General features: G+C 38.5%; 2 protein-coding genes across 2 annotated transcripts in view; one reads left to right on the top strand and one right to left on the bottom strand.

Annotated features, from left to right (window-relative positions):
* LOC110442701 (SUN domain-containing ossification factor-like) overlaps positions 1–22,852 on the bottom strand; it is a 31,376-nt gene extending 8,524 nt beyond the window's left edge. Inside the window, exons 1-4 of the mRNA XM_021486465.1 lie at positions 22,662–22,852; positions 12,583–12,682; positions 5,595–5,657; positions 756–841 (exon numbers count right to left, since the gene is read on the bottom strand). Of these exons, the coding sequence (XP_021342140.1) occupies positions 756–841; positions 5,595–5,657; positions 12,583–12,682; positions 22,662–22,852 (440 nt within the window). The remainder of the gene's footprint in view (positions 1–755; positions 842–5,594; positions 5,658–12,582; positions 12,683–22,661) is intronic.
* Positions 22,853–23,746: 894 nt separating this feature from the next.
* LOC110442619 (cell wall protein IFF6-like) lies at positions 23,747–25,040 on the top strand. The gene is made up of 2 exons (XM_021486341.1): positions 23,747–23,756; positions 24,226–25,040. The coding sequence occupies exons 1-2, from the start codon at positions 23,747–23,749 to the stop codon at positions 25,038–25,040; spliced, it is 825 nt and encodes a 274-aa protein (XP_021342016.1).
* Positions 25,041–26,079: the final 1,039 nt, after the last annotated feature.

Here is a 26,079-nt window from a genome sequence, read left to right as displayed (position 1 = left end):
ACATTCTAAGTTAAGACTCCAGGGACAGACAAGAGTTACCTTAAGTTTACATTCTAAGTTAGACTCCAGGGACAGACATGAGTTACCTTAAGTCCATATTCTCTGTTAGACTCCAGGGACAGACATGAGTTACCTTAAGTTTACATTCTCTGTTAGACTCCAGGGACAGTCTGTTAGACTCCAGAGACAGACATGAGTTACCTTAAGTCTACATTCTCTGTTAGACTCCAGAGACAGACATGAGTTACCTTATGTCTACATTCTTTGTTAGACTCCAGAGACAGACATGAGTTACCTTATGTCTACATTATACATTCTCTGTTAGACTCCAGAGAGAGACATGAGTTACCTTAAGTCTATATTCTCTGTTAGACTCCAGGGACAGAGAAGAGTTACCTTAAGTCTACATTCACTGTTAGACTCCAGAGACAGACATAAGTTACCTTAAGTCTATATTCTCTGTTAGACTCCAGGGACAGACATGCGTTACCTAAGTCTATATTCTCTGTTAGACTCCAGAGACAGACTTGAGTTACCTTAAGTCTATATTCTCTGTTAGACTCCAGGGACAGACATGAGTTACCTTAAGTCTATATTCTCTGTTAGACTCCAGGGACAGACAAGAGTTACCTTAAGTCTACATTCACTGTTAGACTCCAGAGACAGACATAAGTTACCTTAAGTCTATATTCTCTGTTAGACTCCAGGGACAGACAGGAGTTACCTTATGTTCAGGGGTAGAATAAAGACTTTACCTGTGGTTGCTCTCCTCCTCCTCTTTGTCTTTTTCTGTCTCAACAGCAGACTTTTTCTCATCCAACGCATCCTCAGACTTAATATTCTGTAGAGAACAAAACAAAGTCAGACGTATTCCCATAAACAGGAAAGATGTTCATAGGCCTGAATTACTCCATTAAAATACATAGGCCTGTTCTATATCTAATCTGAAATAATAGGTATAACCATATATAGCCTAGGTGTGGCCATTTGTCCTTCCCCTAGGATTGATTCTAACCTATAAATTCAGACTCACAAACACACACATGCAGACAATGCTGCTGTACATGTGTATGAGGTTTTAATAGGATTGTCAAACTTGACAAACTGTTTCTTAACCATTACAACTTGTGCTATACTTTGGTCTGGTAGCCCCCATTTTTACAAATGATTTCCCGTTATAAAAGTCTGACTATTTTCTATAATTGACCGTGTTAAAGAAGTTACGAAGTTGTAGAGGTCTAGGCTATCTGACTACAGAAGACTGCTCCAGTGCTACATTTTGACACCTGGGTATTACTTGACCCCTTTCTAGGTCGGAGCATTTTGAAAATAAGTGAATTTACACAAGAAAGAGATGAGAGGTGTTTTAGTACAAACACAAGTCTCTTTTGACCAGCAAAACTTTTTTTTTAAACTCTAAAATCATTATATTCATGGATATTCATATTAGCTTAAAAGTGATGAGTCAAGCTGTTGCCTCCTATAAATCTCTGATGTTATCTTTGACAATTAGGGTAGTCAACATAATGGTATAGATGACACCAAAGTCTACCATACAGCATTTGTATGATCAAGAGTTTCTACACATCTATATACAAATGTATAGGATAATTTTGTAGTATGATCCATATCAACACTTTCTCTACATCTATACATGATAAACATTCAATCATGACCTGAATGTTAATGAAATATGTAATCCAATATTTTCAACATATCTACTAGCTGTACAGAATTCACCATAAAATGTAGGTTTTGTCAAATGTAAATCTGCAGTGTAATTTATAGATGAATACTTTTGTTTGCATTGTAAGATATCACTGAAGTGCCTATACAACTCTTAACACTGTAACACTCACATCCACACAGACAAAGCTGACAGTTGGTATATACCTTGCAGGGCAATGTTGGTTTTTATGATTTTTTAAATATCTAAATGTACCTCCTTCTGAATGACATCAAATGTACACCATCTTCAATTAAAACAATTGTGGAATGCATTTTTTAGGTTAGACAAGTAAGATCAGATATACTATTCCTCAATGGATTAAAAATGAAATAAATATTATATTGCTGGGATGTGTATGTGTCAACACTGTAAATGTTTGACGGATACTTTGTCAAAGAGAACAGAGAATCTAGAACAGGTAATATCAATACAAAATGACACCTGATATATACTATGTATCTAGAGTTTACCTACAGGTTTACAGCTGAGTAAACACAAAATAGCTTCTCATAAAGTACTAGGACAGTTATGCAAATGAGACCTACGTAAATAATCAATATGACAGATGTCTTATAGATTAGTAGGTCATGTATGAAATATAGCCAGCTCCTTATTTATAGACAAGTCAATGGATGTAGGCCATATATGTAATACAAGAGGGCCTATATAGCTCACTTGAATATTTGAGCAATCATGGGAAAATATTCTTAATAAAAGTAATTTTGCAAATATTTCCATATACATAGTCTCCTAGGCTTAAGAATGTTCTAGACTAATGGAAACTTTATACTTCTCTATCCCAGCTTGCTACTGATCAAATATCATCACCAAGGGCCTCCTGGTAATGCAGGAAAGTTGTTCAAAGGTTTCTACATATTTGACACCTTTGACCTTGGAAGTAGGTCAAGGTCATTTATTTGGGGAAACTTTATAGCATTCCATACTAGGTACCTATTGGCAAAATATCATGGCCCTGGGCCTCCTGATTATTCAGGAGAAGTTGTTTAAAAGGTTTTTATATATTTGACCCAAGTGACCTTGAAAGAAGTTCAAGGTCATTTACTAGAGGAACCTTTATAGCACTCTGTTCCAGGTACTTACTGGCCAACTGTCATGCCCCTGGGTCCTCTAGTTCTTAAGAAAAAGTTATTCAAAGAAATAATTGACAGACGATGGACAAACAACAGATGACGGACAACAAACCATTGGATACCATAAGCTCAACTGGTACCTAATTAATAACCAATAACTATTAACCAGCCCCTCAAGTTATAGACCAGTCAATGACAGTAGGCCATGTATGTAATATAGCCAGCCCCTTATAGACCAGTCAATGACAGTAGACCAATAACTACTAACCAGCCCCTCAAGTTATAGACCAGTCAATGACAGTAGGCCAATAACTAATAACCAGCCCCTCAAGTTATAGACCAGTCAATGACAGTAGGCCATGTATGTAATATAGCCAGTCCCTTATAGACCAGTCAATGACAGTAGGCCATGTATGTAATATAGCCAGCCCCTTATAGACCAGTCAATGACAGTAGGCCATGTATGTAATATAGCCAGCCCTTTATAGACCGGTCAATAACAGTAGGCCATGTATGTAATATAGTCAGCTCTTTATAGACCAGTCAATAACAGTAGGCCATGTATGTAACATAGCCAGCCCCTTATAGACCAGTCAATGGACGTAGGCCATGTATGTAATATAGCCAGTCACTATAGACCAGTCAATGAAAGTAGTCCATGTATATAAATTTATATAGCCAGCCCCTTTATAGACCAGTCAATGACAGTAGGCCATGTATGTAATATAGCAAGCCCCTTATAGACCAGTCAATGGATGTAGGCTATGTTTGTAATATAGCCAGTCACTACAGACCAGTCAATGACAGTAGGCCAAGTATATAAATTTATATAGCCAGCCCCTTTATAGACCAGTCAATGACAGTAGGCCATGTATGTAATATAGTCAGCCCTTTATAGACCAGTCTATGACAGTAGGCCATGTAGGTAATATTCTATAGCCAGCCCTTTATAGATCAGTCAATGACAGTAGGCCATGTATGTAATATAGCCAGCCCCTTATAGACCAGTCTATTACAGTAGGCCATGTATGTAATATACTATAGCCAGCCCTTTATAGACCAGTCAATGACAGTAGGCCATGTATGTAATATAGCCAGCCCCTTTATAGACCAGTCAATAGCAGTAGGCCATGTATGTAATATAGCCAGGCCTTTTATAGATCAGTTAATGGATGTAGGCCATGTATGTAATATAGCCAGCCCTTATAGACCAGTCAATGACAGTAGGCCATGTATGTAATATAGCCAGTCCCTTAAAGACCAGTCAATGACAGTAGGCCATGTATGTAATATACTATAGCCAACCCCTTATAGACCAGTCAATGACAGTAGGCCATGTATGTAATATAGCCAGTCCCTTATAGACCAGTCAATGACAGTAGCCCATGTATGTAATATACTATAGCCAGCCCTTTATAGACCAGTCAATGACAGTAGGCCATGTATGTAATATAGCCAGCCCCTATAGACCAGTCAATAACAGTAGGCCATGTATGTAACATAGCCAGCCCCTTATAGACCAGTCAATGGACGTAGGCCATGTATGTAATATAGCCAGTCACTATAGACCAGTCAATGAAAGTAGGCCAAGTATATAAATTTATATAGCCAGCCCCTTTATAGACCAGTCAATGACAGTAGGCCATGTATGTAATATAGTCAGCCCTTTATAGACCAGTCTATGACAGTAGGCCATGTAGGTAATATTCTATAGCCAGCCCTTTATAGATCAGTCAATGACAGTAGGCCATGTATGTAATATAGCCAGCCCCTTATAGACCAGTCTATTACAGTAGGCCATGTATGTAATATACTATAGCCAGCCCTTTATAGACCAGTCAATGACAGTAGGCCATGTATGTAATATAGCCAGCCCCTTTATAGACCAGTCAATAGCAGTAGGCCATGTATGTAATATAGCCAGGCCTTTTATAGATCAGTTAATGGATGTAGGCCATGTATGTAATATAGCCAGCCCCTATAGACCAGTCAATGACAGTAGGCCATGTATGTAATATAGCCAGTCCCTTATAGACCAGTCTATTACAGTAGGCCATGTATGTAATATACTATAGCCAGCCCTTTATAGACCAGTCAAAGACAGTAGGCCATGTCTGTAATATAGCCAACCCTTTATAGACCAGTCTATGACAGTAGGACATGTATGTAATATAGCCAACCCTTTATAGACCAGTCTTTGACAGTAGGCCATGTATGTAATATAGACAGTCCCTAATAGACCAGTCAATGACAGAAGGCCATGTATGTAATATAGCCAGTCCCTTATAGACCAGTCAATGACAGTAGGCCATGTATGCAATATAGCCAGCCCCTATAGACCAGTCAATGACAGAAGGCCATGTATGTAATATAGCCAGTCCTTAATAGACCAGTCAATGACAGTAGGCCATGTATGTAATATAGCCAGCCCCTTATAGACCAGTCAAAGACAGTAGGCCATGTATGTAATATAGCCAACCCTTTATAGACCAGTCTATGACAGTAGGCCATGTATGTAATATAGCCAGTCCCTAATAGACCAGTCAATGACAGTAGGCCATGTATGTAATATAGCCAACCCTTTATAGACCAGTTAATGCCAGCGAAGTACTCAGCTATATAGGTCTGTAGATAGTCACAGTAACAACACCACACTACACCCACACAAACATCACGTATCAATAGTACAGCTTTCAGAACCAGTAACGTCCACACAGTTTAATACCATTATGCGTAAAACTTTCATTTTTGTCGGTTAAGAGAGAGCTACCTACTTGAGTGTCCTTCGTTGTCCCTGATGGTGGGTCAGGCTGTAATCCTCCAGGATCTACAGGAATCTGTAACAGGTGTTATCGTAGGGTTACAGGGATGTTAATACCAGGCTTCAGCACTTATAATAGTGAAGACAGACCCCAAATCTATATCTAATGACAGACTTAAGCATCAGTACTACATCTAAAAGAAGATTTACTATATCTAAAGGCAAATTTCAATACTTCAGTTAATGGCAGATCTCAATATTAGCTCAAAACTTTAAGTTAATGGTAATGGCAGATTTCAATACTTCAGTTAATGGCAGATCTCAATATTACATTGAATAACAGACCTTATTATTTTTTCATATTATTCCCGACAAATGATTGGCCAGGAGTGCATCACGTGTCCACCGATACAAACCGACATTGACTTGGAGCAAGTGATTATTGTTGAAGGACTGGGTGTTTCTAAAAATAGAATTATGACGTGTCTCCAAACAATGCACCGTCCCAATTCCGAAGCTTTTTTTTTCTTTTCTTCAGATTGCTTACATTACTGTTTTTTAAAATAATAAAACAATTGTAGCCTTTAACTTCGGTCAATACCTGGATTTACCTCAGCCAAAGGCTATAATTGAATATTAATGTTAGCTCAGACCTTTAACTTCGGTCAATACCTGGATTTACCTCAGCCAAAGGCTATAATTGAATATTAATGTTAGCTCAGACCTTTAACTTCGGTCAATACCTGGATTTACCTCAGCCAAAGGCTATAATTGAATATTAATGTTAGCTCAGACCTTTAACTTCGGTCAATACCTGGATTTACCTCAGCCAAAGGCTATAATTGAATATTAATGTTAGCTCAGACCTTTAACTTCGGTCAATACCTGGATTTACCTCAGCCAAAGGCTATAATTGAATATTAATGTTAGCTCAGACCTTTAACTTCGGTCAATACCTGGATTTACCTCAGCCAAAGGCTATAATTGAATATTAATGTTAGCTCAGACCTTTAACTTCGGTCAATACCTGGATTTACCTCAGCCAAAGGCTATAATTGAATATTAATGTTAGCTCAGACCTTTAACTTCGGTCAATACCTGGATTTACCTCAGCCAAAGGCTATAATTGAATATTAATGTTAGCTCAGACCTTTAACTTCGGTCAATACCTGGATTTACCTCAGCCAAAGGCTATAATTGAATATTAATGTTAGCTCAGACCTTTAACTTCGGTCAATACCTGGATTTACCTCAGCCAAAGGCTATAATTGAATATTAATGTTAGCTCAGACCTTTAACTTCGGTCAATACCTGGATTTACCTCAGCCAAAGGCTATAATTGAATATTAATGTTAGCTCAGACCTTTAACTTCGGTCAATACCTGGATTTACCTCAGCCAAAGGCTATAATTGAATATTAATGTTAGCTCAGACCTTTAACTTCGGTCAATACCTGGATTTACCTCAGCCAAAGGCTATAATTGAATATTAATGTTAGCTCAGACCTTTAACTTCGGTCAATACCTGGATTTACCTCAGCCAAAGGCTATAATTGAATATTAATGTTAGCTCAGACCTTTAACTTCGGTCAATACCTGGATTTACCTCAGCCAAAGGCTATAATTGAATATTAATGTTAGCTCAGACCTTTAACTTCGGTCAATACCTGGATTTACCTCAGCCAAAGGCTATAATTGAATATTAATGTTAGCTCAGACCTTTAACTTCGGTCAATACCTGGATTTACCTCAGCCAAAGGCTATAATTGAATATTAATGTTAGCTCAGACCTTTAACTTCGGTCAATACCTGGATTTACCTCAGCCAAAGGCTATAATTGAATATTAATGTTAGCTCAGACCTTTAACTTCGGTCAATACCTGGATTTACCTCAGCCAAAGGCTATAATTGAATATTAATGTTAGCTCAGACCTTTAACTTCGGTCAATACCTGGATTTACCTCAGCCAAAGGCTATAATTGAATATTAATGTTAGCTCAGACCTTTAANTGTCAGCCTGATTGATACCATAAATCAAAACTAAATGATAGAAGTCAAAAGCAGACTTCTATACTTCAGAAAATGTTGAGATTTTAATAAGTTGGTGAAAGGCCGACTACAATAATAAAAGGCTTTTGTTTTTCAGTTTCAAATATTTTTTTTCCCTAGTCCCTAGTACAATCATGTAAGTAAAGGCAGACTCCAATACCGCACTGTAACAGGGATATAAAACTGGCTGCTAATTGTTAAAAGGAAACATACACTCAGTTTTCCTTCCATTTACACAAAATACATGTACTTTGTTATATTCATTTTAATGAAATATTTACAAATATAGGAAGTAGATGTACTTGCTATATATGGGATAATTGTGTGTTGTGAGTAAAAAATATTTCCCTTTGATTCCCTCTGGAATTATCACAAAACTTGAATCAACAACATGATAAGATATAAGAGTAAAGGATTTCAAATAAAGGTTCAGATTGATTATCTGGGTTATAAAGGAGTAAATAATGAAGTTGTAAATTCAATGTTATCAGAGTTAGCACGGGCCTTATGAAAATTTAGATAAATTGTTAAAAAGACATTAACCGGGTGTACACTAACACATTAACCAGAGGTACACTAACACATTAACCAGGGGTACACTAACACATTAACCAGGGGTACACTAACACATTAACCAGTGATACACTAACACATTAACCAGAGGTACACTAACACATTAACCAGGGGAACACTAACACATTAACCAGGGGAAAACTAACACATTAACCAGGGGAACACTAACACATTAACCAGGGATACACTAACCCATTAACCAGGGATACACTAACACATTAACCGGGTGTACACTAACACATTAACCAGGGATACACTAACACGGTACACTAACACATTAACCAGGGGTACACTAAAACATTAACCAGGGATACACTAACACATTAACTAGGGATACACTAACACATTAACCAGGGGTACACTAACGCATTAACCAGGGGTACACTAACACATTAACCAGGTGTACACATTCCCCAGGGTTACATTAACACATTCACCGGGGGTGCATTAACACATTAACCAGGGGTACATTAACACATTAACCAGGGGTACACTAACACATGAACCAGGGATACACTAACACATTAACCAGGGATACACTAACACATTAACTAGGGATACACTAACACATTAACCAGGGGTACACTAACACATGAACCAGGGATACACTAACACATTAACCAGGGATACCCTAACACATTAACCAGGGGTACACTAACACATGAACCAGGGATACACTAACACATTAACCAGGGGTACACTAAAACATTAACCAGGGATACACTAACACATTAACCGGCTGTACACTAACACATTAACCAGGGATACACTAACCCATTAACCAGGGATACACTAACACATTAACCAGGGATACCCTAACACATTAACCAGGGGTACACTAACACATGAACCAGGGATACACTAACACATTAACCAGGGGTACACTAACCCATTAACCAGGGATACACTAACACATTAACCGGCTGTACACTAACACATTAACCAGGGATACACTAACCCATTAACCAGGGATACACTAACACATTAACCAGAGGTACACTAACGCATTCACCGGGGGTACACTAACACATTAACCAGGTGTACACTAACACATAAACCAGGTGTACACTAACACAATTCACCGGGGGTACACTAACACATTAACCAGGTGTACACTAACACATTAACCAGGGTACACTAACACATTAACCAGGTGTACACTAACACATTAACCAGGGGTACACTAAAACATTAACCAGGGATACACTAACACATTAACTAGGGATACACTAACACATTAACCAGGGGTACACTAACGCATTAACCAGGGGTACACTAACACATTAACCGGGGGTACACTAACACATTAACCAGGGGTACATTCACCAGGGGTACACTAACACATGAACCAGGGGTACACTAACACATTAACCAGGTGTACACTAACACATTAACCAGGGATACACTAACACGGTACACTAACACATTAACCAGGGGTACACTCACACATTAACCAGGGGTACACTAACACATTAACCAGAGGTACACTAACACATTCACCGGGGGTACACTAACACATTAACCAGGTGTACACATTCACCAGGGTTACATTAACACATTCACCGGGGATACATTCACCAGGGGTACACTAACACATTAACCAGGGGTACACTAACACATTAACCAGGGGTACACTAACACATTAACCAGGGGTACACTAACACATTAACCAGGGATACACTAACACATTCACCGGGGGTGCATTAACACATTAACCAGGGATACATTCACCAGGGGTACACTAACACATTAACCAGGGATACATTAACACATTAACCAGAGGTACACTAACACATTAACCAGGGGTACATTAACACATTAACCAGTGATACACTAACACATTAACCAGGGATACATTCACCAGGGGTACACTAACACATTAACAACACATTGACCAGGGGTACACTAACACATTAACCGGGTGTACACTAACACATTAACCAGGGATACACTACCACATTAACCAGGGGTACACTAACACATTGACCAGGTGTACACTAACACATTAACCAGGGTACACTAACACATTAACCAGGTGTACACTAACACATAAACCAGGTGTACACTAACACATTGACCAGGGGTACACTAACACATTAACCAGGGGTACACTAACACATTAACCAGGTGTACACTAACACATAAACCAGGTGTACACTAACACATTGACCAGGTGTACACTAACACATTAACCGGGTGTACACTAACACATTAACCAGGGATACACTTACACATTAACCAGGGGTACACTAACACATTAACCAGGGATACACTAACCCATTAACCAGGGATACACTAACACATTAACCGGGTGTACACTAACACATTAACCAGGGATACACTAACCCATTAACCAGGGATACACTAACACATTAACCAGGTGTACACTAACACATTAACCAGGGGACACTAACACATTAACCAGGTGTACACATTCACCAGGCACATTAACCAGGGATACACTAACACATTAACCAGGGATACACTAACACATTAACCGGGTGTACACTAACACATTAACCAGGGATACACTAACCCATTAACCAGGGATACACTAACACATTAACCAGGTGTACACTAACACATGAACCAGGGTACACTAACACATTAACCAGGTGTACACATTCACCAGGCACATTAACCAGGGATACACTAACACATTAACCAGGTGTACACTAACACATGAACCAGGGTACACTAACACATTAACCAGGTGTACACATTCACCAGGGTTACATTAACACATTCACCGGGGGTGCATTAACACATTAACCAGGGATACATTCACCAGGGGTACACTAACCCATTAACCAGGGATACACTAACACATTAACCAGGGGAACACTAACACATTAACCAGGGGAACATTAACACATTAACCAGGGGTATGTTCACATATTAACTAACACACTGACCAGGGGTACACTAACACATTAACCAGGGGAACACATTCACCAGGGTTACATTCACACATTCACCGGGGGTGCATTAACACATTAACCAGGGGTACACTAACACATCGACCAGGGGTACACTAACACATTAACCAGAGGTACACTAACCCATTAACCAGGGGTAAACTAACACATTGACCAGGGGTACACTAACACATTAACGAGAGGTACACTAACACATTAACCAGGGGTAAACTAACACATTAACCAGGGATACACTAACACGGTACACTAACACATTAACCAGGGGTACACTTACACATTAACCAGGGATACACTAACACATTAACCAGGGATCCACTAACACATTAACCAGGGGTACACTAACAAATTAACCAGGGGTACACTAACACATTAACCAGGTGTACACATTCACCAGGGTTACATTAACACATTCACCGGGGGCGCATTAACACATTAACCAGGGGCACACTAACACATTAACCAGGGGTACATTAACACATTAACCAGGGGTATGTTCACATATTAACTAACACACTGACCAGGGGTACACTAACACATTAACCAGGGGAACACATTCACCAGGGTTACATTCACACATTCACCGGGGGTGCATTAACACATTAACCAGGGATACATTCACCAGGGGTACACTAACACATTAACCAGAGGTACACTAACCCATTAACCAGGGGTAAACTAACACATTGACCAGGGGTACACTAACACATTGACCAGGTGTACACTAAAACATAAACCAGGTGTACACTAACACATAAACCAGGGTACACTAACACATTAACCAGGTGTACACATTCACCAGGCACATTAACCAGGGATACACTAACACATTAACCGGGTGTACACTAACACATTAACCAGGGATACACTAACCCATTAACCAGGGATACACTAACACATTAACCAGGTGTACACTAACACATTAACCAGGGTACACTAACACATTAACCAGGTGTACACATTCACCAGGCACATTAACCAGGGATACACTAACACATTAACCAGGTGTACACTAACACATAAACCAGGCGTACACTAACACATTGACCAGGTGTACACTAAAACATAAACCAGGTGTACACTAACACATAAACCAGGGTACACTAACACATTAACCAGGTGTACACTAACACATTAACCAGGGGTACACTAACACATTAACCAGGGGTACATTAACACATTAACCAGGGGTATGTTCACATATTAAACAGAGGTACGTTAACACACTAAACCTGATAATATATAACATTTTTTACCAAATACATATAACACTTTAAACAGGCTTCCAATGAAGGGATTAAGATTTGCATTAAGTGATGTAGGTCTCCAAAATCTTTCCTTCAAATTATTCTGAATAACTATAGAGGGTGAAATCAATGGAAAGACTTGTATACAATTGTAGGCTAAACCGTCTTTATTCAGCATACACCAAGATTGATCTTACATTGGTCTCCCCCTCAGCAGCCTCGGATTTACCCTCTTTTTCTGTCTGACTGCTTACTTTGGCGACAGTTGCTCCATCATTTTCTGATAAAACGCCAAGTCTACAAACACAAAAAAACAAATATCAATAATATTTATCTTGACAACAGCTGCTGGTCAGTGGATCGGTGATAAGGACAAATAAAAAACAACAGGAATAGTCAAACACCTACAGATGAATCAGAGATCAGAGACTGGCCAATAACAAGCAGACACCAACTAATAGCAGGCAGGACTGGAAACTTGCCAGGGCTAGAAGGGATGACAAATACAGACATGTTTATAGATGGGTCAATACATAGCAGGCCAGGAATCAGACTGACCAAAGACCTGGAGTGGTCAACACAAAGCAGGCCAGGAATCAGACTGACCAAAGACCTGGAGTGGTCAACACCTATAAGGCTAGGAATCAGACTGTCCAAATACCTGGAGTGGTCAACACAAAGCAGGCCAGGAATCAGACTGACCAAAGACCTGGAGTGGTCAACACAAAGCAGGCCAGGAATCAGGCTGACCAAAGACCTGGAGTGGTCAACACATAGCAGGCCATCGATCAGGCTGACCAAAGACCTGGAGTGGTCAACACAAGCAGGCCAGGAATCAGGCTGACCAAAGACCTGGACAGGTCAACACATAGCAGGCCAGGGACCAGACTTACCAAAGACCAGGAGTGGTCAACACATACAAGGTCAGGAATCAGACTGTCCAAATACCTGGATTGGTCAACACATTATATAGCAGGCCAGGAATCAGACTGACCAAGATTGGAATGAGTCAGAACATAGCAGGCCAGGGACCAGGCTGACCAAAGACCTGGAGTGGTCAACACAAAGCAGACCAGGAATCAGACTTAACAAAGACCTGGAGTGGTCAACACATAGCAGGCCAGGAATCAGACTGTCCAAATACCTGGAGTGGTCAACACATAGCAGGCCAGGGACCAGACTGACCAAGGATCAGGAATGGGTTAACAAAAAACAATCCAGGGATCAGACTGACCAAGGATCAGGGATGGGTTAACACATAGCAAGCCAGGGATCAGATTGGATAAACACATACGGTAGATACAGGGTAGGAGCTATTGGTCAATGCAAATGGGTTCAGACTGCCAATTACCAGGAGGTCAACACATTGCCAGGAAATTACTCTGTCAGTTTTTGTCTAAAAGTTTCTTTTATATAGTGAAATAAATAGCATTACTTGTTACTGGCAAACTCTCAAAAAATAAATAATACTCAGGTAGTCATTTGTAAAGATACACCTGTTTATATCGTGACTAGGAGATAATAGGCTGAAGTGGGGTAAAACAAAACATGGTCAGTGTACCTGTGATAAAATGATTTGATAATGATAGGTAGATGTGTACATTAACTGTGTACAGGTCAGTGTGCTCGGATCTAGAAGGTTACCGCTGGTGTCACTGTAACACAAACTATAGCTAGCTAGGGTGTACAAGGTCCAGGACGTAGCCACCAACCTAGTCTGTATCTCTGTATCTCACTAGGTAACATGTGTTTAATCCTCAATTTGAATTTGTCAGCTAAATATCACTGTATACTAAGTGACAGCAGGTGCCACCACTGTAATAGGGTTTGCATGCTATATATAAGCCCAGCATGCTATATAAGCCCAGCATGCTATATGCTTCTTTGCCCCATATATATGTAATAGTATACCGGTTGACATGGGCAGACCTAATCAATTTGACTTGATGTACATTTCTAAATTATAGTGGACCAAGACCTGGCTGTCAAGGCCGGGTAATGTTGGAGCAGGATCACCAATAATCGGATCCCTTTACTGAACCTATTGTCAAATCCTTTTCATTAAGGAACATGTTGAATTGTAAAATAACAATCCACCACTATGTATTCACTACTGTCCGTCAACTTTTTATTTCTCAATACAGATTAAATATGCTCTAAGCAGTACATACGGCAAGGAACAGATTTTAAATCTGGTTTATTTTTGGCATCATTTATCATTCAGCTCCAGGGGCAGACATGCAATAAATGTATTGTACTGGCATTCCTCCAAGTAACTAGACAACAATTTATGATTAGCTGATGAAATTTGTTTTCTGTTCATTTTACCATCAGTAAAAGTCTTCTTCAACCATCAGTAAGAATTTCCTATAAACCATCAGTGACTTTCCCTCTAACTCCCTCTTCCAACCATCAGCAAAAGTTCTTCCTAAACCATCAGTGAATTTCCCTCTAGCTTCCTCTTAAAGCTTCCAACCATCAGTAAACGTTCTACCTCAACCATCAGACCAGTAAGTTACGTCATTCCTCACCCATAAGTGACTTCCTCCCCACCATTATCAGTGAAAATGCTCTCAATAAAATTAACGAACTTCCTCACCACAACTCACACAGATATTTCCTCCTTGGCCCTCTTGTTCTAGCTCGGTTATATTCATATAGCTAACGACAATATATTACTAGAATTTTGTTTTTGTGAACAAAAACATATATCTCCCCTTATTAGCCAATAGAAAAACTCTGGTATAAAAAATTAACAAAGGGCCATATCGCTTTATATAGTGGGGCACGAGACCCAAATTTAGAATTTGACCCTCCTACTTACCCAAGATACATTAAAACTTTAGCAAGTTTGGTCAACGTAGGTGAAACTAGAACACTGACAGGTCAGTAAGGGCCCCGTCTTGTGGCAATATATCCCCCATAATCATCAAGACAAACTAGAACACTGACAGGTCAGTAAGGGCCCCGTCTTGTGGCAATATATCCCCCATAATCATCAAGACAAACTAGAACACTGACAGGTCAGTAAGGGCCCCGTCTTGTGGCAATATATCCCCCATAATCATCAAGGCAAACTAGAACACTGACAGGTCAGTAAGGGCCCCGTCTTGTGGCAATATATCCCCCATAATCATCAAGAAGCAATCTGCCCATATAGCTGAACTTGACGTTTGACATTTGGACTTCAAAAACAATCACAAGGAAGCAAAATATACATTTTACATGTACTATGATGTAAGTCTTGATTCCTTCCACTTCCATATTTGCTGGGCTAACAGAAATGTAAATACCGGTGCAATACTCATTTTTTAGCTTTGATTTGTTTTATTTCACCTTAAATACTTCCCCCATCAAGAGCCAGGGTCAAAGTAAGAGATCCACTTTGTCTTTGACCTTTGGACCTTTGGACCTAAATGACCTTTAACCCAGTGACCCTGATCTTTGGTCAGTTGACTCATTCTTCAATTCCGACCAATTTTGCTTCAGAATATCATAACAAAATGTTCATCTCATCAGTAAAAAAATACAAAACTAGACCTTGACCTTGAACCTTTGGAACCCGAAACCTTGACCTTTGGTTAGTTGACTCTGTGTTAAGTTCTGAACAACTTTGCTTCATAATAACAAACAAAAAATGTTCATCAGTAAAAAGAATCAATATTTGACCTTTAAATTGACCCAGTGACCTTGACCTTAAGTCAGTTGACTCTTTGTTAAATTCCAACCAACTTTGCTTCATAATGTCATAACAAAATGTTCATCAGTGAAAAGATACAAAATTTGACCTTGACCTTTGACCCAGTTACCTTGACCTTTGATCAGTTGATACCTTGTTTGATTGTGACGGATGAACGGATGAATTAGTATAGGGCACCCGCATCTTTGATGCGGGGCCCTAATAACATGGAAGTTATGCTGTGGACAAACTTCGGTATTAAAAATAAACAAAGGGCCATAACCCTGTATATAGTGACGCACGACCTAATTACAGTGCACAGCACACCTTCTGTGAGTGATGCAGGTATACTTTAAATTTGATTAAGATATCTTTAATGGTTTAGAAGTTATGCCATTGACAAACTTCGGTATTAAAAGTAAACAAAGGGCCATAACTCTGTATATTGTGGGGCATAAAATCTGATTTTAAGGTGAGAAATTCCACCTTCCCCAGGTACATCAATATGGTAAGTATGGTCAACGTAGGTGAAATAACATAGAACTTATGCTCTGGACAAACTTCGGTATTAAAATTAAACAAAGGGCCATAACTCTGTATATAGTGTAGCACGAGACCTAGTTCCAGTGCACTGCACATCTTCTGTGGGTGATGCAGGTATATTTCAAGTTTGATTAAGATATCTTTAATGGTTTGAAATGTACAGGCCGGTCCGCCCTCACCCCCTATAAATCTTACTGACCCTCTATGGTTCTGTAGATGGTCAGTAACTGACTATATAACAAATTTATCGCATCGAGGACCATTTTTGCTTAAAATGAAAATGATGTAATGCATAACAAATCAATATGAATATTTAACAAATTAAATCAACTTTGATAAATGAAAATAAAATAAACTATATAACAAAAACATAACATGTAACAGTTTTTTTGTCCTTGGAACAAGATATCACACAGATCGTTAACATATATTCAGGTACCTGTATCTGTTGTTTTAGTTTTGAAGCGGTGAGCAATGGGCAGCCATATTGCCCTATAATGGAATCCTACTAACCCTCTATAGAAAATTAGAGGGTCACCATGTTACAGCTCTAAACCAATGGTTTTTGGACATTTTTGTCCGAGGTGCGATAAAATTACTGATCGGCTATCTTGTTCTAGCTCGGTTATATTTATATAGCTAACAACATTATATAATTACTGATCGGCCCTCTTGTTCTAGCTCGGTTATATTTATATAACTAACAACATTATATAATTACTGATCGGCTATCTTGTTCTAGCTCGGTTATAGTTATATAACTAACAACATTATATAATTACTGATCGGCCATCTTGTTCTAGCTCGGTTATATATATATAGCTAATAACATTATATAATTACTGATCGGCTATCTTGTTCTAGCTCGGTTATAGTTATATAACTAACAACATTATATAATTACTGATCGGCCCTCTTGTTCTAGCTCGGTTATATATATATAGCTAACAACATTATATAATTACTGACCGGCCCTCTTGTTCTAGCTTGGTTATATTTATATAGCTAACAACATTATATAATTACTGATCGGCCCTTTTGTTCTAGCTCGGTTATAGTTATATAGCTAACGACATTATACAATTACTGACTTATATATTAAAACCTTCCCCTTTAAAAACAAAAAAAATCAAATCTCCAAAATGTCACTTCATATATATATTTGTTTATATATGTTCAGGTCTAAGTGTGACTTTTGTCGGAAAGAATTTAAGTTTCAGACTTATAACAAACTTCAGCCAGTAATGTATGCAGACATTAACCGGTAGAGATTTCTTTGTAAGTGACCTGAAGGTTATATACTGTAATTACAAAGATGTACCATGACACTCCTACATTTAAATCAACACACACATAAACATTGTTAGGCATCTAAACCAGTTGTTTATTAGGATACCTTTTAGGTTCATATAAAGGACTCATTCTCAATTGAAAAAGTGGGTGATTTTTCAAATTTGCCCCTTTGAAAGTCTCAAATGTGAATAATAGTTTATGTCAATAATTATGTCTATTCCATGATGATAGATAGCATTAGTACTCCCTACCAGACTGTGGTGTTACACATCGGTACCACTTTGATGATCGATATCATTAGTACTCCCTACCAGACTGTGGTGTTACACATCAGTACCACTTTGATATTTCTCTGTTTAAAGGTGACTTTTTAATTAACTTATAAATACAGCAGGCCTGAAGGAAAAATCTTCAATACCAAAAATAACTAAGTTGGTACTTTGTAGACATGTATACCCTGTAGCAATACACACCTATAGGGGGGTGTCTCTAGGTGAAACAGTTTATCTGGTTCTGTACATTAAATAGTTACACTTGCATACATAACAACCAAAAGCAAACTGATCGACTTCAGAACTTTAATTTAAAGTCAAACCTTTACGACCTATCAAGTTATATATAACCTCTCCATGTCAGTATTATCTGTAGTACAAACAGGTCAGAACTCGGTCAACAGAAGGACAATCCTAACAATAACCCTCAACAAAACCTTCCAAATAAACATATTTCACTGGAGGGAAAGTCTGGATTCCAACCAACAAGATATTTGCTGACACTATCAATAATGTCTTTGAAACACTGGCATGTTACCAAGCTGTCAGAGATATTAGTCTGGAGTGCTTTACAGAGATGGTCTGATTCCCAATCCTGTGGCTAACAATGCAACACAAGGGAAGCAGTACAGCAATCTTGAGCCATACAAAAACTCAATGCGGTATTAAAAACTGTTCATTCAAATATCAAAGAACCACAATACTGGTACAAGTTTTCTGCATTAGAGAAGTCTGTAGGTTAAACGATGGGATGCTGGCAAGAGTTGAGATGCCACATATGGTGCTTAGTCATAGAAGGAAGCACCACATATGGTTCTTGGTTATACAAAGGGGGGGGGGGGGGCACATGTGGTTCTTGGTTATACATAGGGGTGCCACAAGTGGTCTGCAGTAAATCAAAAGGAAACACCACATGTGGTTCTTGGTTATTCAAAGGGGTGTCACATGAGGTTCTTGGTTATACAAAGGGGTGCCACATGTGGTTCTTGGTTATACAAAGGGGTGCCACATGTGGTTCTTGGTTATACAAAGGGGTGCCACATGTGGTCTGCAGTAAATCAAAAGGATGCCACATGTGGTGCTCAGGAAATGAGCAGGAAACAGGGAATGCATCATGTGGTGCTCATGAATCTTAATTAGCCAAGGAGACACAACTTCTACTATAATGTAGAAACTCCAAAACATTTATTTGATCCATGGTTTATTAATGCTTGTATTTCAACCTAGAACCTATTACTGAGCAGGATGTGACCAACAGAAGATAAGACATGTTTATCTGCTGATCAAACACTCTACACAAAGCTTACTGGACTTCGTTTTTAAACATGAGCATGACTTAATCAAATTTATGTTTAATTAACATTTGCTGTTTTCCACAATATTTCAGTTTTGGTCATTATATTTAAATATCTTTCATGTCTAACTCTCAGACAGAGCTGTCATGTACATTTACATATATGGATTGTGCATATCAATCATGTTTGAAGTCACATTTGCTGTATTACCCCATAAATACTGAAGATTGCAATAGGGTAGTTCTGAAATCTGAACAAAATGTGTAATGCAGCATGTTATGACGTACACCAGACATAAAACGTTTTTGTAATTATAGCAGACAACATCTGCCAGGTATTGCCTACAACAGTTTCTATCTTCCCGACTGCTGACGGCAGCTCTAGACGGTCATATTTAATGTGCACTTTCTTCAACATAGTTGCAACCAAATTCACTAGAAAAATACATGCATACAATGTCATACACACTTAAATCATCAATGTCATACACACTTAAATCATCAATGTCATATACACTTAAATCAGCAATGTCATACACACTTAAATCATCAATGTTCATATACACTTAAATCATCAATGTCATATACACTTAAATCATCAACGTCATACACACTTAAATCATCAATGCCATATACACTTAAATCAGCAATGTCATACACACTTAAATCATCAATGTCATACACACTTAAATCATCAATGTTCATATACACTTAAATCATCAATGTCATATACACTTAAATCATCAATGTCATACACACTTATAATTAAATCATCAATGTCATACACACTTAAATCATCAATGTCATACACACTTAAATCATCAATGAAAACAAAATGAGCAGAGCTCACTCTTGCCTTATATATTTTTTGGTGTTTCTAGTTTTGCTAGCTACCAAACCTATTTTTGGCAGCCTTCCCTTAACCAAAGGTTTGTGAACCAATCTTACACAAGCACTATCAAAGTCAAGATAATTGTCTACATATAGCCAGAAACACAAATATATTTTTTTCAGCTTAAAATTCTGATGGATCAAACTGAAAACCATGATAATCATTCGAAATTTGACTCCTTGTCAGTGCCATGACCTTGACCTTGATATATGAGTGTCCGTGAAGCATTTTGCCATGACAAAAAATAAACACAACTATGAAGTTTCATTACAAAATCTTAAGATAACAATGCAAGAAGTTATGCTTGACCTTTGACCATTCCTCATGACCTTGACCTTTGACCACTCCTCATGACCTTGTACCTGCCAGCAGTACAGAACCTGTACCTACTAGAATTATAGCTCATACCAAGGTTCAAACTTCAAAATTATCAGAATCAAGTTGTGGGTATTTTTAATCTGAAATATCCAACTCAATAACAGGTACAATTTGTATGTACCTTGGTGATAAAAGCGATACCACACATAGTGACTTTACATCTGATGTTCAAGTTGAAAATATCAATATTTTATTGCAGATCCAAATCCACCTGTGCTATTTGAACAGGTCAGATAAAGGTGTGTTGTAATGTCTGTTTATTTCACATGTACAACCATATAACAATAAACAAATCAAAATCTTCTAACATGAAGATAACCTTCACCAAGCATTGTCTCAGTATAAATAATTACTGGAGAAAAGTATAAAAACAGAATACATGTATAGTATATTCTTAGAAAGACAGAGCTTTAACAGAACAGTAGCCCCACCATCAGAGGTCCATCCTGCACAGGTTTACATCCTGTCATTCCATTGGAAGTCACAGATGAAAGGTTGGTCTACAATATCATATTATAACAAGCAATGCATACCAAAGCAACGTAGTGATAGTAATCCATACTACGTGATAGCATATCATGCCCCCCACCCCCTGAACAATTCTTGATACATGAAATCAACAAGAAAACATAATTCTGCAGGTATGTAGCATTCCCTATGCCCCAAAGGTTTTCATACACTAAAAATGTAGCGATTGAAGGTGACAACTTATATAAACCCTAAACAATGTGACACACAATAAACAAAGGGCCATAACTCTGTATATATAGTGGGGGGAAAAAACTTTCAGTATGCAACACTCCATCATCCCAAGAGGTCCTCACACGATTAAGCAATTGTATAGTGTATACGTAGGTAAGTGACAAATTATATGATATATGACCCGAACAAGGTGAAGCAATTAACAAAGGACTACAACTCTGTAATATACAAATGTAGTCGTGGACAAGGCTCTGTTACAGTATGCAATACTGTCATCCAATGAGGTGCCAACAAAGAAAAAAATCTGCAATTTTGGCCTAAGTGACAAATACTATGCGTTGATCATTCCTGGAAAAGCCTAAGTGACAGACAATATGACATGCCCATGCAGGGGGGAAAGTGAACAAAGGGCCATAACTCTGTATATATTGGGGCATGGGAGTGGATTTCAGTGCACAACAATCCATTATCCCAAGAGTTTTAATTCACATACAAAATTAAGCATTTTTGGGATACATCATTGACTTGTCAAACATAGATAATTAAACAGACACTGAATACAGGTGGTGGACACAAATATATATAAATATATTTGTGTGCCCAGCACCTGTGACACTGAATGATGTAGGCCTAAGATATTGAACTGCAGTCTAGTATTAATTTATGGGACAAATCATATACATATAAATTATTTTGAATTATAAAAAAAATCTTTAAAATGAACAATTAGTGAACTACAAGTGGTGCCTAGCTTGTTAGGTGTTTTCCCATTGGCAGGCAAAGTAGCAAGGTATCTTCACAGGAGCCTGAAGTTCTGTCAATAATGAATAATAACAGTAATACAAAAGCATATTATATGTATTTTTTGTATAACTGTTATTATTCATTATTGACAGAACTTCAGGCTTCTATGGTATCTTACAATTTATCCAACTTGTGACAGGTACAGTACAGTTTATAATCGTAAACAGTGAATTTATCTCTCTAGTTTCTGTGGGTGTTTTTTTTTATCTGTGATAATTTTTAAATGCGGACATAGACTTCAATTGAAGTTGATGTAGTTTCCGGTCAGTAAAGTCTTTGAACAATGCATGAACTGTCCGCTGACCTAATTTCACATACTCTCAGTGAATGTGTACAAAACGATCAGTCGGTGTCACGCTGTTCTGTCATCTGACGCTACAATAAAATCGGTGTTCAGAAAGACCAAAATCAATACTTACATCGCTAATTCGGCGACGATCATGAATATGATCCATTGTGAGTGTTTTCTTTTCATTGTTAAGTTTCTTGACACTGTCCACTCCTTAAACATTGACAAAACATCATCGCTGACCGACTTTTGCTCGTAACTGGAGCTACACTCTCCCTTAAAAATGCAACTTCCGGCGACGTGTTTCAATGGATTGCGCATGCTCAATGGGATATCCCTCTGTATATTATTTCGGTGACGGGGAATTCCCTGTACTAAATGTCAAAAGTGTGTTTTGTACACGTGTCCAAATTTAAAACATTCTCGCTAGAAACTTCTATGTGAACTGAGCATGTGTTTCAGTTGTTAAGTGTTTCAAAGACGAGTACTGCTATATCGAATCAAATCAAATGTTTTATTTAACGTCGGTATGGTTAAAACAATACAACATTAGCTCTAATGAGCCATTAAAACCGACACATAAAATGACATGCACAGTTACACAATAAATATTTGGCAATAAACATATTAAAAGATGAGCACTATCTAATAGAGAGGTGACATAAATAGAGGTAAGCTTTAGCTAAAAACATGTATAACTGTATTGGGAGCCTATGTGTTTTGTCTGCATGTGTTGCATTTGCATTTAGGCCCATACCCGCTGTTTTCCTAGTGTTCTAAATTGTGTTCGTGTAGTTGTTTTTAGGAAGTGGTCTGGTAGGGCATTCCATATTTTAGGTGCTTCAGATCGAAATGAGTGTTTACCATACTTTGTAGTCCTTACATGTGGTATGTATGTGGTTTTTCTGTGATGTTGATAAGGTCGTGTAGGTATGTTGGTGTCTGTTTATTTGTGATTTTAGATACTTCTATTGCAAAATTTCTGAGTCGTCTGATTTTGAGTGATGGTAATTTTGAGCGGGCTAGTAAATTTTCATATGTATTTTCTTGTTCATCGTAAATAAATTTTAAAGCCCTTTCTTGGATTTTTTCCATTTTTTGAATGTTTGCATTGTCTCACCGCAAAAGTGCCATGTAAGTGGACAGAAATTAAAATTTGAGAGAATAAATGAATGATATATTGTAAGTTTGCCTAATCTGTTAAGGTGTTATCCTATGCGTTTGAGTGAGTTGAGCTGCCTAGATGCTTTTTTGCAGATGTTGGATACGTGTGTATGAAAAATTAACTGGAATTCTATGGTGACCCCTAGTAATTTTACTTCTGGTTCACATTTTATTGTGTTGTTGCCTATGTTGAAAGTAATGTTTTCATTTTGTGCTTTGTTTCCTATGGCCATGGCTTGAAATTTGTCTAGGTTTGCTTGCATATGATTGTTTGCGAACCAGTGAATGAGTAAATTGCAGTTTGTTTGTAGTGAGGTTTTGACTGCGGTTAGTGAAGTGTGTGCTTTACTAATTGTATTGTCATCAACGTAGTTATAAAGTTTACAGTGTTGTATGATGTGGAAAATGTCGTTTAAGAAAATCTTGACCAGGGTTGGGCCTAAAAATGATCCCTGAGGGACTCCTTTGTATAGTTCCTGAAAAGTACTTTCATAATTTCCTAATTTAACATTTTGTTTTCTGTTTTTGAGATACTTCTAACACGGACAAGACTACTTACACGGACAGGACTTCTTACACGGACACGACTTCTTACACGGGCACGACTTCTAACACGGACAAGACTTCTTTCACGGACACGACTTCTTACACGTTCACGGACACGACTTCTTACGCGGACACGACTTCTAACACGGACAAGACTTCTTTCACGGACACGACTTCTTACACGGACACGAATTCTAACACGGACAAGACTTCTTACACGGAAAGGACTTCTTACACGGACAGGACTTCTTACACGTTCACGGACACGACTTCTTACACGGACAAGACTTCTTACACGGACAGGACTTCTTACACGGGCAGGACTTCTTACACGGACAGGACTTCTTACCCGGACACGACTTCTTACACGGACAGGACTTCTTACACGTTCACGGACACGACTTCTTACGCGGACACGACTTCTAACACGGACAAGACTTCTTTCACGGACACGACTTCTTACACGTTCACGGACACGACTTCTTACGCGGACACGACTTCTAACACGGACAAGACTTCTTTCACGGACACGACTTCTTACACGTTCACGGACACGACTTCTTACGCGGACACGACTTCTAACACGGACAAGACTTCTTTCACGGACACGACTTCTTACACGTTCACGGACACGACTTCTTACACGGACAGGACTTCTTACACGTTCACGGACACGACTTCTTACACGGACAGGACTTCTAACACGGACAAGACTTCTTACACGGGCACGACTTCTTACACGGACACGACTTCTAAAACGGACAAGACTTCTTACACGGACACGACGAAGAAGTCATGACAAGACTTTATACGAGGGGGATATAAAGTTGACATGACAAGTTCTGTAGTGTTGACATGACCTGTAATGTTGACATGAGTATCGTATAATATCCATACGATTATCAAAAAGGAAAGGTAGGATTGTTGAAAATTTGTATTACATTTTGAATTTCTAAGCTAGCTGTCAGTGTGAGCGTAATCAATATTTACATTTACTCAATACAACAAATATATTTATAAATTGATAAGTTACTTATGGTAAATCAGTCGTAATTTCAAGTTTGGGTGTTTCAAAAAAAGTTTTGCCATTTGGCCCATTCTCTTTGAAACTGGTCTAAGTAGCTTTCTCCCTTACTTCTAGCAATGTATTTTTGAGTTGTATATGTATCTTTTAGTGTATTTTTCAGGGCAATAATGCAGAGTTTGTTCCTGAGGCACCTTGCTTTGTAGATATATTGTTTTATTGTAAAGATGATCATATTATCCACTTTTCTGTTTATTCCATTCTGACGATATGTACCAAACAGAAAAGATTTCTTATTAAATTCAAATGGAATGAACAGTGAATTCAACAAATTTTCTAAGTTAACATTGTTTTCTGTTTTTGAGATACTTCTAACACGGACAAGACTACTTACACGGACAGGACTTCTTACACGGACATGACTTCTTACACGTACACGACTTCTTACACGGACACGACTTCTCACACGGACACGACTTCTTACACGGACACGAATTCTAACACGGACAAGACTTCTTACACGGGCACGACTTCTTACACGGACACGACTTCTAAAACGGACAAGACTTCTTACACGGACACGACAAGACTTCTTACACGGACACGACTTCCTACACGGACACGACTTCTAACACGGACAAGACTCCTTACACGGACACGACTTCTTACACGGACCCGACTTCTTACACGGACAGGACTTCTTACACGTTCACGGACACGACTTCTTACGCGGACACGACTTCTAACACGGACAAGACTCCTTACACGGACACGACTTCTTACACGGACAGGACTTCTAACACGGACAAGACTT

This window comes from Mizuhopecten yessoensis, unplaced genomic scaffold (assembly GCF_002113885.1).
Source record: "Mizuhopecten yessoensis strain PY_sf001 unplaced genomic scaffold, ASM211388v2 scaffold241, whole genome shotgun sequence".
Taxonomy (NCBI): domain Eukaryota; kingdom Metazoa; phylum Mollusca; class Bivalvia; order Pectinida; family Pectinidae; genus Mizuhopecten; species Mizuhopecten yessoensis.
This window is presented reverse-complemented; position numbering and strand designations above follow the sequence as displayed.